The sequence below is a fragment of the Cyphomyrmex costatus genome, unplaced genomic scaffold (assembly GCF_001594065.2).
Source record: "Cyphomyrmex costatus isolate MS0001 unplaced genomic scaffold, Ccosl1.0 scaffold20, whole genome shotgun sequence".
Classification (NCBI taxonomy): Eukaryota; Metazoa; Arthropoda; class Insecta; order Hymenoptera; family Formicidae; genus Cyphomyrmex; species Cyphomyrmex costatus.
Genome location: NW_017276039.1, coordinates 715,394 through 733,052, shown reverse-complemented (window position 1 = coordinate 733,052; position 17,659 = coordinate 715,394). Strand labels below are relative to the sequence as shown.

Below are 17,659 nucleotides of genomic sequence, written 5' to 3'. Positions count from 1 at the left end.
TATATATATATATATATATATATACTACATATATAGATCGTTCAACAAAATTCTGCATGTTAATTTATGAAACAATTTTAATTCCTCTTTCGTGTTTTTCTTTTAACGCGATTTTGCATAAGTGTGCTACAACATATCTAAAAATAAGACTCTCTTATTACATATGTATAAGACTTCGTAAGAAAACAGCACTTAAACGCATTACGTAAATCAAAATATGTACAATTATAAAACAAAATAAGCAAAATTCTAAAATTTGAAATTTTATTTAAACTACAAATAGTTTGACTCTCCATTTCCAAATTTTAAAACATCATAAATTCTCTAGATTCTTATCGCGGAGACACGTTTCGTATTCATCATGATCCTTAGTGATACGGAAGTACAAATAACTGAATGTACTTGTTAATGCAAATGCGTATGAGTAACGTGGCGAAGTTAATATTATTCAAATCGCAAACGTTTGTACGAGCATCCTTTATCAACTTGCGCTTGATCGGCTTCGCCGTTATATCTATTGTCAAGCCAAGTGTTTCGTTCTGTAACAACGATTCTTCTCTACTTTGATTCTATGATTAATCTTCTCTACTTTGATTCTATGATTAATTCCCACCGTTACGACGTATTTTTAACACTTCTTGGTAAAGATATCTCTTAACGCGACGATCGTCAATGACTATTAAAATCACTCGTTCATCGATTCGCTCTATTTCGCAAGAAATTACTCATTATCTGAACATCGATATCTACCCAAGCAGAACAAGAATTGTCATGGTATTAAAATGGCGTCAAAATGTGGTTCCAGAATGATTAATTATTATTAATCATCCGGAGCTAACGATGGATTTATTAGATCTATCTGTAATGATTGTTTGGAGCAAAGATTCTGATAAATTAGAATAGTACAGCAGCTTTTTTTGTTTGTGAATTAATATATATTAAGATAAAAAATAAAAGTTGTTATATTAGTTTTTAATTTCATCTGTTATACTGTAGTATTCTTACATGAATATCAAACAATTTAATTTTCTTTATGTTATATCTGCAAATTTGGATTATTAAAAGACACTTGTATTTATTCTTTTTTATACAAATTAAGTCACCTTAGTTTTTTGAAATTAATGCCTTTTAATCAACGTATATTAAATGGATTTCACAAATTCAGTGCAACCTAACTCTGCAATTGTGTTATTACAAATTAATTATTGTTATTATATTATAAATTAATTATGTGTTATTATAAATTAATTGTATTATTACAAATTTTAGCTTCCGAATAGAATTACCACATCTGAATCGCAAGAAAAATATGCATACATATGTATATGTATACATATTTTACATAAGTATGGGCCGATTGTTCCATCTTTTAGTAAAATTTATCTGTTAGGTAAGTAGCAAGATTACCCAATCACGTGCGTGGATTGCCAAATTTACCTAACAGGTAAATTTTACCCCGAAAGATAGAACAATCGGCCCTAAATAAAGAAAATACCTCAGTGGAGCAGTTCATTATCAGGTTGCTCTTTTTATCCTAATAAAATTGCAACATTATCGAAACGTTTTATTCCAAAAATGAAAATAAATACAGAAATAACTCTCGAAACACTCAGCTTCCATATATATATATATATATATATATATATATATATACATATATATGTATACTTAAAAAAAAATTATTCAAAGGCAGAAGGAGTGTGACTCTTTTTCATGTATTAAATTTATTTAATAAAAGAATATTTCTAACTGTTATTAATAATTCTTATTAATATAATTTTATAAATGTAACATTTTAATTAATAACAAGAAATTTTATGATCTCAAAAAGAATATGTACTATTAAAAGAGTATAATTCTAGCTCCCGAGGATTAAAAGTAGGGCTGTTACTTTTGACAACTTGAAAGATTCGAAGCTTCAAAAAGCACTTTAAACTTCAAAGATTCAATTAATTCTGAAAATTCAACTGCTTTCAAAAGCTTCAAATTTTTGTCAAAAATAACAGTTCTAATTAAAAGTAACTTTTTGATCGCGTGATTCATCTTAGCATCACTTTAATATCGCGATCTTATTCTACTTGGACAATCTGATTCCAAAGTTCTCCAGAAAATATTCGATTATTGCCCAACAAACAGTTGTTTATCCTGGTTTGTCCCGATATACTCGAAGGACTATCTTTATGATAATGTATCCCTATATTTTCTATTCCGGATCTCTTTCTAGACGCACAAAGAGAGAACGTGGCGCTATGGTTTCGACCTGCGACAAACATGCGCCGGTCGTGTCGCCGATGCTCCGTGAAAGCGACGCGAAGCCAGCTGCGAGTGGCGGTCGCGCGCAACATGGTGGGTCGCATTTTCGTGTCTCGTATATAAAACGCGGCCGGCGTAAACACACATCACGCGCGCGCGTGTATGGGTATGCTTCCCGCAGAGAGCACGTGGAGTATCTCCATCTCTTTCTTTCGTGTGCGGAAAAATGACCAACGCACGACGCTGTATGCGGCACTACTTCTTTCATACCGGGAGACAAACGGAGCGGACAAACTCACCATAATCCCGTACCGATTGTCGACTATAACACGCGGCGTTGTTCGCCGGCGTCACCCGAAACCTCTCCATGCCTCTCCTGCTTGCCGTCCACCGTCACTGCTCCGCCGCTGTCCTTTTCTTCGCTTCCTGGAGACGAGGCGGTGCGGATGGGGGGGACGAGAAGCTAAATTCGCCGTTCGATCACCCGCGACGCGCGACACACAGACGACGGTGATACCCGATGCGTACGAATCGACACATTCGCGCGCGACCATTCGCGTGCGCGCTCCCCATTCGCCAACGTGAAATTACGGGACGCTACTGTGCGCGTCGCCGGTTGAACGCCGCGATCGGCCCGGCGTTATCTTCACGCGGAATGGCACGACGCGGAGTGGGGGTAAGGGCAGTGACTGGGGAGTAGGAGCGTCGCGACAGCTTTGCACGGGAGGGGTGAACGGAGGGTGACACGGCGAAGGGTGTTGAAGGGGGAGAGTTGAAGTCCATTGTTCTAAGAAAAGAAATAATAAAGACGCTCTTTTTGCATAGACCATTTTTATTTTAAGACCGCCTTAAGTAGTGTCTTAAGACGTTAATACAGTCCTCTGATTGGCTTATAATATCTTAAGAGATTATACATACTTTTAAGACTTATATTTAAAAGATAATCTTTCAAATATAAGAATCGACTACGAATATCGGTTAATATTATGTAGATATTGAAATTTATGATGTTTTTTTCGTTGGCAGAAATGATGCGTACCCAATACACATTAAAGCCGTTGTACATTACTCTAATTTGAAATGTAAAAGTGAGATACTCCAATTGATTTAATGTCTATAATATATGTTTTATCAAATTATATATTTGTCAGTATTACATATAAAAAAAAAAAATGCAAAAGTACATTTTTAAATTAATTTTAAAAAAGTAACGGAAAAGTAACGAAAAGTTATTTTTCAAGTAACGGTAACTGTAACGAGTTACTTTTAAAAAGCGATAACTGTAACTGTAACTAGTTACATTTTTTACTCGGTAACGAGTAACTGTAACTAGTTACTTTTAAAAAGTAACTTTCCATTCCCTGATGTTTTATCAAATAGCACATTAAAATATATCGAGGATTTCGTGGCTTAACTCGTTTCTATACCTTTATTAAACATGCATCTTTACGTCGATTTGTGTACAACGATTTTAAAATTCACTGAGTACGCACTGTGAGTTCTGCCAATGAAAAACGCTACTAGATGACCAAGTATTTCAAATTAGAAGGGATAGTCTCAATTTTTAACTCTTTGTTCCACTTTATAAAACGTTCCAATTTTTGTCCTAAATTAAAAATATGATTATGATTATTGTTCCTCTTTTAAGTGTGATAATATTAAATGAAAAATAAACTGTCTCAACGTATAAAAACTTTTATATACTCTTTATTTAAGAACCTAGATTATTCATAAAATACATTCAATAGAAAAGTAACAATTTTAAAAAATAACATTGAGTTCTATTTCTGACTAAATTGAATTAAATTTTTTGCGTGCTAGCAATTGCGAAATAGAGAAGTAAAATAAGGAAACCTTATCATAAAAATGACCATAAAAGGGACAATAAAACCAAGAACGAAAACAAAAAGATAAAGACGAGCAGCAAACGTAAAAAGTGCACGAGAGGATGAGACAATCAGCAAGCAGCCAATGAACATTAAATTGGCGACAGAAAAAATCGTCCGTGACTCGATATATGTATATTCCTGCATACTTTTTTTCGTAATCGCGCACCCACGATATCGGGTGTGTCAGTTCGCCCTCTTGCGGGTTTCACCACCATCCATTGCAAGCGTGGGTAACCACAGTAACGTAACTAGCAAGTTCATGAGTGTCGCGCGTGGAGAATGCGATTTCAGGCTGTGGTCAAAGTTTCACTACAAATGCTTTGAGGCGTTTGACGAACCAATTAAAAGAAAGAATTTTACAAATTGATCAATCAAAAAACGCTTTAGAGCATTTGTAGCATCGAATTGACCGTACCCTCGAATAAAAGACACAATATATTTCTGACGAAATTAACCGACTTTTATATAGTTACTTCTATAACAAATATTTAGATCCATGGATATGTACAAAATTTTTTCGGAAGGTGTATTATAGTTCTATTATTATTTTATTCTATTATTATATTCTATTATTATTATATCAATAAATTGCTTCTTTGAATATTTGAAAACTTAAAATATTAGGTTTCGTAACAATCATAACTTCTTTTCTCGTGAAGATATAAGCGAAATATAGTAGGATAAAAATTCTGAGGGAGGGGAGTATATTAACACAATTAAATATTAAATTTATTAACAAACGCTGAGTTTTTGAAAAAAAGATTGGTGTTCCCAAGCGGTCACCCATGCAAGTATACTAACCGTGCTTAATGTTGCTTGATTTCAATGATCAGACGAGAACTGGTAATTTTAATTAATTTAAAAATTAGTTTATTGCGGGTTATTGAGATGTACATTTTCTTGTTTACATATGATATTATAAACTAAAAAAAAGAGTAACATTTACGTTTGTATGTTATATAATAGCGGTACCTTAGACGCTCGCATATTTATAATAATTGTTAATACAATCTATGGTTTTGTAAAAGAAACGCAGTGTGTGAGCTGATTATTAAAACAAATTACTGGTAAAAAAAAGGAAAAACTATGTGCTCCAAAAAACCTTATGCTTATTCAACGTGGGCGGTTTTGGAAAAAAAAAATAATCTAGATGAGATTTAAAGAGTTATATAGTTTGTTTGACTGAGATCTTGCTTATGTCTAGTTTTTGTCAAGCCAGTATTCCGAATTTGTTTTTTTACATTTAAGTTTATTTGCATTGGGAAAAACAGTGTGTTGTAGGTATTGTAACTTTTTGTTATTATTATTACGCCTATAGAGGGAAATTATAGATTATTGGAACGCCATTGGCATCTTGAATGTAACCAAATGAGTTTATAAGTATAGAATAGCTTCGGTGGAATAAATCCGCTACTAAGTGCTTTTTCAAAGTACAAGGGATTTGGGTATAAAGCTCTGAAAATCTAATTATTGTAATGAATTTTGCTTGTCTACAAAAAAACGTTCACGCGTATTAAAGTTATTTAATATAAAATTGTCAATTTGCAGGATGCCAGCTTTATAGCATATACATATAATGACTGGTTATCTATATGTTTATAATCAGATCCTGCGTTAACGTTCATGCAGGCGCGTCTACATCTTCTCTCGAAAGTTCTTACTGTTTCCATAAAGGCTGCATTTATATTGAACTATATCTAGCAACCATAAGTGATAATTGGCCTAATTAATAATTAGTAGCATATTATTTTTACTTCCGAGTGGAGATATTCGGAGTAAAATAGTCTTTAAGCATCCCAAAGATTTTTGCAGATTTTTTGAGATAAGTTTCGATATACGTTGACAATTTTTTTTTACATTTTTTTGCATAGTAGAATAATACGAGCAAAATGCAGCACATACTTTCGTCAACGTTCAAACCATGTTTAAAGTACCAGTTCTCGTCTGTGAAACGATCTTCTTTAGAGTATTTGTTATTTTTTCAATATATAATATTTTTTACACATGAACAATTGGTGACGGTTCGCATTGGTTTTGTTACCATCAAGTTTAATTTGTTAATCCTCTTTAGATCTAGTCTAGAATATGCGAAACGTGAGAACAAACTACAAAAAATTTAGCCATTTTTTTTAAATAAAATTGTATGATTTCTTTTACATATAATATGATTTCTCTAATTATTTTCCATATAAAGTATTAGAATTATTAAAAAAAAAGTTAATTGTTACACACAATCCTTAATAGATCTTGCCGTATATCTTTTTAGCTTGGTAAAAAATAAAAAAAATTAAGAGACAACATTACACGGTGTTCCCAAGCGGTCACCCATCCAAGTACTAACCGTGCTCAACGCTGCTTAACTTCAGTGATCGGACGAGAACTGGTGGTTTGAACGTGATTTGAACGTTGTCCGATTAGCTTGATTATTTCGGATGGTTTTCTTTGGCTTTAGTAGTCCACCGTTTCCATAATGTTATTTCTTTATATAGTAATACAATAAGCAATAATATATTGTTTACTTTCATATGAAAGTAATAGCCATTTTTTTAAATAAAATTGTATGATTTCTTTTACATATAATATGATTTCTCTAATTATTTTCCATATAAAGTATTAGAATTATTAAAAAAAAAGTTAATTGTTACACACAATCCTTAATAGATCTTGCCGTATATCTTTTTAGCTTGGTAAAAAATAAAAAAAATTAAGAGACAACATTACACGGTGTTCCCAAGCGGTCACCCATCCAAGTACTAACCGTGCTCAACGCTGCTTAACTTCAGTGATCGGACGAGAACTGGTGGTTTGAACGTGATTTGAACGTTGTCCGATTAGCTTGATTATTTCGGATGGTTTTCTTTGGCTTTAGTAGTCCATCGTTTTCATAATGTTATTTCTTTATATAGTAATACAATAAGCAATAATATATTGTTTACTTTCATATGAAAGTAATAGCCCTTTTTTAAAATAAAATTTTTTTGTTTTCTTCAGATTTTCTCTATTTGGAGTAGTCATGCTGTAGCGCCATGTAATATTCCTATTGTTACTAAAGAGATGTTGGGGGTATTCTAGTTTCTTGTTACTATTGTGTCTGGGGGAGTGATAAATTAACGGAATCTCCATATTATCCTGTATATACCCTTTCCGATTAAGGTATAAGAAAGCTTCTGATGATATAAATTCGATGTATAGCGTTTTTTCATAGTATGATTAGGGTACAACGCTATAAATACTAAACTGTTCTATTTTACTCGCTTGCAAGAAGTGCTCTCGGATTAAACTAATTATAAAATTATCGGTTCTCTTTATACCTACCAGTTCTGCTGTACAATTTTTGGTTGTTTATGTATTTAGTGTACCTATTTCAATTCCGACGATCCATTCAGGCTTATGCAAGCTCGCAGACATTTTTTTCGAAAATTCTTATTTTCTCCACGAGAGATGCAAATATATAGTATTGAACGCTCCTTCTAGATCTACCATATGAAGCAAGCTCCGAGGCATTGCTTATCATTTATAGTGCCCAGTTAATATCTAATGTTAATCTATTCAGAGCATGTGAATTGAGTGATTACTTTTGAATTCAAATTAATATTCTAGTATCATATTGTGTGTTTTGGATACAGAATTTCGTTAACATTCTATTGATAATTATTTTATGACTTCAATGATCGGACGAGAACTGGTGTATGTAGGTATTAAGTTTATTTCTGAGACTTGTTATACAGTTATTATTTTTTTTTAAATGCCACAAATAAACTGAAAAAAAAAACATTATTTTCGTGGTGTTCAGTCGAGCGGTACGGTGATAATACTCTCGTCTCTACAATCTATAATATAGACGAGAACTGATGCTTTAAACGTGATGTGGAAGTTGTCCGAATGTCTGCATTATTTCAGAACAGATATATCACTTTAACAATTCATCGTTAATTTTGATAAAAATACACTCATTCAATTACATTTATATATCGAAAAGCATCAAACTATTACGCAAGACCATCTATTATTTATAAATCTTTCTGAAAGAACATTAATCTCTGAACATCAATCTTTATTCTGTATTTTGGATGGTAATTGAAGAAAACATGGATATAATAAATTTTCGCTTCCCAACGAGTAATAAGTTTACACACCGGAATCGATCGGAACTGTCGAAAAGCAGGTGCCGCTTGTGAAGAAGAAGCGATAATTTCAGGGTTATATGACGTGATGCGATATCACCGATACGGCAGAATCGACGTGTAATCGCGGAGAAGCCTTCTTTCTCGCTCGTGTTTCTTTTTTAATATAGAGATCATGTAACTTATTCTCTAGACCGAAGAAACATGAAAAGTGAAAAATTTCTATTATACCTCCAATGATAAAAGTTTTCACGTTTCTACCCTAGAAAAAAGATTACATGATTGTTATCTTGGACAACGCCTTCGCTCAGACGACAAGACGCATAGATAAGTCGCTATTTTTTTATTTCACCCAGAAGAGAATCATCATTTTCTGTCTACATCTCGCCCGAGATATAATGCATAAAACATTACCGATTATGCGCGAGTACTATTCCGTTCTCGCTGCTTCTTCGTGAATTGTTGTGCATGCACAGAGATAAAAAATTACAAAAAAGAAGAATAAAAATATTCAGTAAAAAAAAAACTGATTATTATTCTACCCTCTACAAATCTTTTACTCAGATATGTATTGTATTTTCTGTGGACAGTATACTTTATCGTTTTATTAAAATTCACATGGAATTTTTCCATTCATTTAAAAGCTCTTTATGTAAAAATATCTAATATCTGGTAAACCAGAGGTGGCCAACCTTATTTGACGTGCTACAATAAAAGTTCCAAATTTTGATGTACAATTTTGTTACAAAATTAAGTAAATAAAACTGTCCTCTTGCTTTTTACTTTTTACTTTTGCATTGAGCAAAAGATTTCTTCCGTTTAACAAAATGTATTTCTTTTACTGTGTTCTGTTTTACATTTGTTTTAAAATAAACAGTTCAATATGAAAACGAACAAAACAAATGCAGCCAGAAAATGCAAATGTAAAGAATAAATTAGGACGTTGTTATTTCACTGTATAATTTTGGATGTTCTAAATTTTTCTCTAACAGCATGTGCTGTGATAACTTTAGACACGTCGACGACAATGAGAACGCTTTGCGTGCCGCGGGTTGGCCACCCCTGCTGTAAACAATGAAATTGTAGTGTAATGACTCATAATTAGTGACGGTGACTACTTATTGTCAGATCTAGTTTCAAAAAGGCGTTATCAACCCATTAAGTTTGCAACAATGCTAAAAATATTTATGTATGAAGTTATAAAGACAAAAAATGTTGAATAATACCGAAATAACGTAAATAACAAACGTTTCAACTATATAGATAAAAAAAAATTTATTATATGTTTTCTTTATTACAAAATTTAATTTTATGGATTTAATACTGGATATAATAGTGTCTATATAATTTTTACCCCGTGTTGGTATTAATATTAACAGCAACATGATGTGAATTTAACATCGTAATAATATTGATATTAAATTATGGGTTTTAAATCTACATTATGATGGTGTTGATGCAACACAATGGGTTTCAAATCCACACCATGAGTGTTGATACAACACCAACACGGTGAGATGTATTTTAGATACTGTATGGTGTAAAACTGCGATATTTTTAGAGTGCAAGCACACATTTTTGTGCTAAAAAATAGTTTTTTTTATTGCAAAACTTCTACTCGGATTTCGTTCCAACGTAAAAAGAATTTCATCTCTAATTACGCGTAGACATCGACATGACATTCTTTACTTTGTCTCCAGAAACCGGAGTCGCGGAAGTACTCCATGTCAAAATCCAGTGTCGTTTTACTTCAAAAGGTGATGCTGTATGACACCCATCGACGGAAATAATCTAAAGTCACACGTCGCGCCCGTGGAAGAGATAGGTAGAGAAGAAAATTTTATTGTTACCGACATGCGTATCATCCCGTCTGTCGCGTCTGTCACCGTATCCGCCTTTTATCAATTTCGTGTTCCATGGACGGTGATTTCACACACGGAAGGGCGCGAGTTCAGTTTCAGTCCTTCAGTCGGCGCGCGTCGACGAGATGAGGTACGGCGCGGGAGTGCGCGCGGGTATTCCGCTCCTTTTGTGTTACTCTTTACCTTTTTTTTTTTTTTGCTCGCTAGTCACAACCCGCAGGAACGCGCGAGCGGCGTTTCCCTGTCTCTCTCATTCTCTCTCTCTCTCTCCCTTCCTCTCGCACAGTCTGGCGTTTCAAGCGCGAAACAGCTGATAGAGCCGTCCCTTTAATCGCGTCGCCGAGTCGTCGCTCGTCGCGCGAGGTGAGTCGCTGGCCGACCACCGGGAGGATCTCGTCGTCTACGTGCCGCACGATCAGCGCAGGTGAGTACCTTGTCGCGGCGTCCGGTAGCGTCGCGAGCCGGCACGCCTTTTGTAGGTTAGGGAAGGTTTCCCCGGTCGCCCGTCGAGCGTACGCCGCACGAACGGACGAACGCTCGTAAACTCGCAACGGTCGCCATCTTCGAAACGCAAAGTTGACTTTCGCGTGAGTAACTAAGCCGGGTGTATTTTAGTGACGCTTTCTCGTTCTCGTCATCGAGGGTACGCGCGAGCTCGTCGCCGAGGCCGAGAGCGAAAATATATCGTTGGAGCGAGGATTCTAGATGAAACGTACACATCCAAGATCCTTTCTCTCCGTCTCTTCCTTTGTCTATCATTCTCTCTCGCTCTCTTCGCGACGGAACGCTCAAGTCGCCGGGAATCTCATCGACGCGAAGTATGGTGAAAAGAACTGTCATGTTCCATTATGTTTTGAAGAATTTATCATATTTTTAGTCTGTGAAGATTTCTGAAAAGGTACCTTCAACTTTTTCAGAGTAAGCTGTCTTTGAAAAAATTATAGAATGAGAACTCTTAGAATATATATATTTTGGAATTTATATGTATGAATAATTGTATAGAAAAAATTTTTATACTTAAAAAAAAAAAAAGATAAAATTATACAGAAGTTTTCAAAAATTATACGAATTTTAAGAAAAAATTGTATCATTCTGGTGAAAAAAAATTCTCGTATTTGATATTTTCAAAACCATCATATTTTGGACTTATGAGGATTATTAAAACAGTACCTTGAATTTTTTCAGAGTTTACAAGTTTTTTTTAGGAATTACAGAATGAAAAAAAACTTAGAAATTTTAGAATATTTTAAAATTTACATATATGGAGAATTTTAGAAAAAATTTAAACTTTCTCAGCACTTTTGAAAAGTTCAATTTATATCAAAAGTTTGACATATTTTCTAATAAATTATAAAATTATACAAAATTCTAAAAAATTTTGGAATTTACATACAAATACTAAAACATTATACGAAAAACTTTAAGTAGACAAATTTTTAGATCAAGGATATACTTTTTCGTTGTTTGCCTCGCCGGAATTAGATCGATTCACGCTTTTTGTCGCGAATTTTCAATCAATATAACCTTTTTTGCGGTTTGTAAAGTGATAATAATTTAAATGCGTTGAATTAAACTCCAACGTGTGTGATATCGAGATCCCCGATGAAAAAATAAAACATGGCCGATATTCATAATTGGTTTTTATTTCAAGACCGTCTAAGTAATGTCTTAAGACGCTAATTCGACTCTTCCGATTGGTTTGTGACACCTCAAGTCAGAATCTTAATAAGATGGCCTTGAATATAAGAACTGCCGAGTACTATTCATAATAGAACGTGGAACGCTATTCGAAATATTCAAATGACGCGCGCGACGCGCCGCCATGACGGCAAGTCGGAACGAGGGGAACTGGCGGAACGGCGGGACGATAAGCGTGACATCATCAATGGCCGCCGCCGTGTTGTCTGTGTACAGAACGAAGCGCGGCACTCTCGCAGGCCGTTGCGGTAACTCACATAAGGGACGCCGATAGCTGATCTCGGAGTACGGAGTTGCGGTCGAACGTATTCGAGACATGGGCTCGAAGAAGCACAAAAAGCACAAGCGCGAAAGGCACGAAGGTGAGGAACGGATGGGAAACGACGTAGGCGCGACTTTCTCCAGTTGATCGAGATTCCGCGATCGTATCTCGCGTCCTCGACGGTTTGCGACGATTTTCTTCTAGTTTCTAATTTCGTACTTCGGAACTCTTTGTTTTCTACCGCCCGTATTTGATCCGGTAATCGTCCGACAACGTACTGTCGCCGGCCGTTCGCCTCTCTCGTCTCGAGAAAAATAAATAGCCTATAACACCGTAATGTCAAAATCTGTGTCAAACGGTTTATGCTCGTTTATACTATAGAGACTTCATATCAGAAACAGGCTACGAACGATTTTATCGAAAATTTTATGAGAGAAAGGTATATTTAATTTCTCTTGTATATATACATTATTATTCTGTAATATTAATTAAAGTTAACGAGTGAAATAGTATAAATTAGAATGAGACTGTATATACAAGGAGAAATTATATATCTTTTTCTCATGGAATTTTGACAAAATTTGTGGCCACGCTCTCTGTTACAAGATCTCTAGTTTTCAAAATAGATTAACTTTCAATTCAACTTATTGTTCATCTTTTTTTCTAATTCTTATGTTCGTTTCTAGCAATGTACACTCTGAAAAGTCTAAAAGATATTGAATAAATTTAACACCATGTGATGTTTATACAATTCTCACTATATTAGTGTTCATATTAATACCAATATGATATAAATGAGTTTCGATTTAATTTATTTTTAATCTTTAGTGTTTTCCTATTAGGAAATAGAGTGATATAAGTTTTATCTTTGTTATTCATCGAATAAAAAGATAAACGACGTTTATGTCTACTGTGTCTCCTAAAAGAAAAACAATTTATCTCCAGGTCTAAGAATTATAAAAAGATAAAGAGTAAATTAAACCAAGATTAAAGTTAATCTACATTAGCAGACGTGAACATAGAAAAAAAAACGAACAAGTTGAATCGAGATTAGAGTTAATCTACTTTGATGGAAACTGGCATTGGCCCATTGGTGAGGAAACTCGTCCCATAATGTAGCTTTGTCCATGCTAGAAATAGATGTAATGAATTAGATTTGTAAGAATTTATGTTACTGCGGCATCATTATATTGCACCAAGCCAAGCTGTATACTTTTATGTCAATCATCATTTTAAAAAAAGGATTCAAATGAAAAATGAGAATGCCTTGGGGCGATGGACCATAAGTCTTTGTGACTCTGTTTGTAAAACGGTCCACTCTTTCCAATTTTCATTGGGATCCTTCTCATACTCATAGTTTAATGATGCACAGGAATGTTGACTTCGTTTTCACCACGGACAAACTGAGAGTGAGGTTGGAGTAGAAGCGAGGTGGATACGAAAGTATAAACCGAGCATTCCGCAGCAACAGGCGCGACGTGGAAGTAAGTGACGTGTAACAACGGACATGGACTGGTTGCACGACAGAAGCTAGCTGTGCTTCGAAAATTATCAAGTGCCCCAAACCCTTTTATTTTTTTTGTCTGTTCAACCCGTTGAAGTGCAACAAGATTCTTACGCTAAAAGTTTCTGCTTGTGACAACGGAGTGGTATACATATACGTTTAGATTACAGACAAATTACGCAGACAAACCTGTTGCACTTCAATCGTATAATTCCTATGGCTGTTATGTATCGTGGCATTAAGAGCCACATATGCTTCGCTTGACCTCCTAACGAGGTATTTTCAATTTAAATGATTGCTCTCCCTGATTACTCCCACCGATTATTCGATTTGATGTAACGATGAAAATTATTTTCTAGCGTATATTAAGATTTGTTTAATTTATAAGTCGAGCTATACTTCCATCTCGCTTCCAGTTTGTTGAATGTGAAAACAAGGTTACATATCCTGTTAATAAAATCATTTGTACATCATCGTTGATACAATTCCTATCCACCTGTTCTCCTTAATGATCGTAGATTTTATATCTGTTTACCATTTGCATCTCCTTTCGGTATTTTCATGTCATGCAACATTTCCGACGTCGTATTTTTTTATATTACTATGTTGTATCTCGTCCCGCATAATCTTTCTGCAAAATTTCCCGATTGCTGCATGTGGCATATTTTTCAACGGATCATACATTTGGCTTTTAGAGCAATAATTTTAGTACATTGCTTAAAAAGACATTTTAAATACTCAAAATGATGGCTAACTATATTTTTTTCTTCTTTTTCTTTGACAGAGGGTCAGTACACAACGACGGATAAGCCGCCTAGTCTGAAATTAATCTTGAAAGTAGGAGGTAGTACTGGAACACCCGAGCACGGCAGCGAGTCGCCGAGTCAAACCACAATGCTTTCGCAACATTATCAACAACAATTGGGTCTTAACTATTCCGTTAGCCAAGGAGACGCAGAATATGACAGATATGTTGGTCACAAAAAACTCAAGAAGAAGAAGAAAAAGAAAGATAAACGACACAAGCATCATCATAAAGACAAGAAAAGGCGGAGAGAGGAATCGAGTCAAGAATCAGTTGGTGATGCCGATGAGAATCTGGTAGAGCCTGTACCCAAGAAGACTTGTATCAATCACAATCAATTGTTACCACCCAGACCGCCATCGGGTGGCGAATTAAGGATCAGCAGTGGTAACGTAAGCTCTCTGTCGCCACATCGCGAACCCAGGACATGCGTCCTCAGAAAGATAGCAGAGCGCACGCCTCTCCAGAGGTTATTAGAGCATTTATTAAGATCCATGGAAAAGCGAGATCCACAGCAATTTTTCGCTTGGCCAGTCACAGACAGCATTGCGCCTGGTTACTCTCAGATAATTACGAATCCGATGGATTTCAGCACGATAAAGCAAAAGATAGACGACAATAACTATCAAAATTTGCAAGAATTCGTGGATGATTTCAAGCTCATGTGCGACAACGCCATGACGTATAATCATCCCGACACCATCTACTACAAGGCAGCGAAAAAATTGCTGCACGTTGGTTTGAAAATGGTCACTCCAGAGAAATTACGACAACTCAGGCCAGTTCTAATGTACATGAACGATATTACGAAGGAGGAGCTTGGATTTGAATTGGGCAACGAAGATCTTAATAATCCAAATGCTCCTGTGACGGAGGAACAAATAGAGCAAGAACGCGAACAGGAAGAACGTAATGAGGAGGCGGAAGAGCTCAGGAAAGAAAATCAAAGAAAAATGAGACTGGCTAGTTTAGGTAAGTTTGAGGCGATACCGGACGACTTGACGCCAGACGAGATACTGAAACAAGCTAGAGGTGCGGCCAAAGCGGCGGCAGAGAAACTCAGTTTAAAGAGAGTCAACTCGAAGATGGGTTTCCTGCGGCAGAAGAAGGATGGCACTACCAGCTTGCAGATTATTGTACCCGGGGACGGGATTATTCCTGGAACCAATCAAAGACCTGTGTCACTAGGACAATTGATAGGCAAATTGAATCACGGTACCGGAGCATTGGCTGGATTCCGAGAGGATCGAAGAAATATGTCGAAGCCAGTGAAACCCCTCTACTACGGTGCATTCGGTTCATATGCACCTAGCTACGATTCGACATTCGCGAATCTTACCAAAGAGGAAACCGACCTAGTTTATCAAACATATGGTGACGAGACTGCCGTGCAATACGCTGAATCTATCCTAGACTTCGCCAAGGACTGTGATTACACGTTGACCATGGTCGACGACCTGCTAGACATTCTCACGGGTGGCGATCATCGGAAAACGAAGAAATTCATCGAGGAAAAGCGAAGACTGAAGGAGGAGGAGGAAAAGATAAAGCATTTATTGGAAAAACCCATGCAAGACGTGAATCGTAACATTCCGTTACTGGATAAGGTTAAGGTTGATATCGAACAACTGAAGACACTATCGGATATCGGTATCGACATAAACTTCTTAGACAATTTAGGTAATTATGGTAGTAACAATGAAAATGAATAATCTAGTATTATTTTAAGTAATTGAAAATATTATCGTTTCATTATTCTTATTTCAAAACGTATTGAGAAAATATTTTGTTTCATAACATCGTCAATTAGAATTTAATAATTTCGAAATTAAAATTACTTCTCTTCCATCCAATTACATGTTTTTTTTTTCTATTTATAGAAGAAGATGTTAAATACAGCGAGGAACGTGCTGTTCTACAAAGTCGTCTTGACGATACATCGCAGATGCTGGGTCGGTTGAAGCAGGTTCAACACGAGCGTTTGTCAGCACCGCCACCGGCCCATCTCTCCAATGTTCCTAAAGCACCGGACGCAGAGGTGATGCTTGCCGAAAAGATCACAGACAATCTCACCGATATAGCAAAGAAACTGCCACCGTCAGGGATCGCGCCGGTCGACGGATTGCGTAGAGCTATGGGTATAGCACCCTTGGGCGGATCAGAGCCCATGGAGGTCGAGCCGATCACGCACAACCCCACTATTGTCACTGACGGTTCGTTACTGCCGAATCCGAGCAATAGCAACAATCAGGTGCTGTCGAATTTGTTACCGGCCCCCTCGCCAATTCAGAACGCGAATCTACTGAGTCCGACCGCCCAGCAAAATCAAAATATCAGTATTGTGGGAGCGAATCAGCCGCCGCCGCCAATTCAGATGCAAATCGGTATGACGCACAGCAATCAGACGCCGCCGTCTTTACTGAACACGTCGGAACCATCCGGTGTGGCTGATCTCGAGTCTGAACTGCGCGAATTTCTCGAGAGCGATCCTACGTTAGGACACTCGCCTCTTCATGACGATAAAACTCTAGAAGACATTCTGTCTGAGTCTTAGTGCGAGTGCGTAATTCGAAATGTTCCGCAACTCCCCATAATTTATAAATAGGTAATAATTATAAATTTATAAATAGATACAAATTATAAATATAGTCTAACTCAGAATTCTGTACATTTTACTATTGATACGCTACTTTCGCATATATGATTAATAAATTGGATCATATAGTCCTGTCTAATTTTAATTATTATACTTTGTTTTCTTTCACTCCTTTTATTCTACATTTTCTTCAATGAAGAATGCGGAAAAAACAATTAAAAATACAAATAATATTAAAAAGAGCTTTAAAGTAAATTAAGTGATTAATAAATATATTAATCATAATATCACACATGTTAATATATCGCTCATTTGCTACAACAACCTAAAATACAAAGCTTTAGAAAATAAGTTTAAATATTTTAAATGATAAAGATTTGTAAAATTAATTTCTATGTGTAATGATTGATTGTAGAGAAATAAAAATTATATTAAAGTATGTTCTTTTTTTTTATCATACTTCTTTTTTTGTGAGTAACTAAAAAAGTGACAATTTTTTTAGTTATGTATAGTAAAAGAGCGATGTATATTATACTTTTTAATATGAGGAATAAAAGAATTTAAAGAAGAACTTAACGGAAAATATGTATAAATAACTTTTGATAATACTCTTTTTATATAAGTAAAGTATAAAATTATATTAAGTTTCATTTATTTTTATAGGCG

The 17,659-nt window shown here is 35.4% G+C and overlaps 2 protein-coding genes across 4 annotated transcripts in view; one reads left to right on the top strand and one right to left on the bottom strand.

The window, feature by feature from the left end:
- kcc (solute carrier family 12 member kcc) overlaps positions 1–2,622 on the bottom strand; it is a 93,782-nt gene extending 91,160 nt beyond the window's left edge. The window contains exon 1 of the mRNA XM_018538986.1: positions 2,553–2,622. Within this exon, the coding sequence (XP_018394488.1) occupies positions 2,553–2,622 (70 nt within the window). The remainder of the gene's footprint in view (positions 1–2,552) is intronic.
- A 7,752-nt stretch (positions 2,623–10,374) lies between these two features.
- Positions 10,375–17,117, top strand: Brd7-9 (Bromodomain containing 7/9). 3 transcript variants are annotated; one of them, XM_018538997.1, is made up of 3 exons: positions 10,375–10,552; positions 14,377–16,077; positions 16,278–17,117. In XM_018538997.1, the coding sequence occupies exons 2-3, from the start codon at positions 14,487–14,489 to the stop codon at positions 16,949–16,951; spliced, it is 2,265 nt and encodes a 754-aa protein (XP_018394499.1). In that variant the 5' UTR covers positions 10,375–10,552; positions 14,377–14,486; the 3' UTR covers positions 16,952–17,117. The 3 variants fall into 3 exon arrangements, with proteins under 3 accessions (XP_018394499.1, XP_018394498.1, XP_018394500.1); XM_018538996.1 differs by lacking the exon at positions 10,375–10,552 and adding an exon at positions 11,988–12,188 and having other exon boundaries at positions 16,278–17,115; XM_018538998.1 differs by lacking the exon at positions 10,375–10,552 and adding an exon at positions 13,471–13,572.
- Positions 17,118–17,659: the final 542 nt, after the last annotated feature.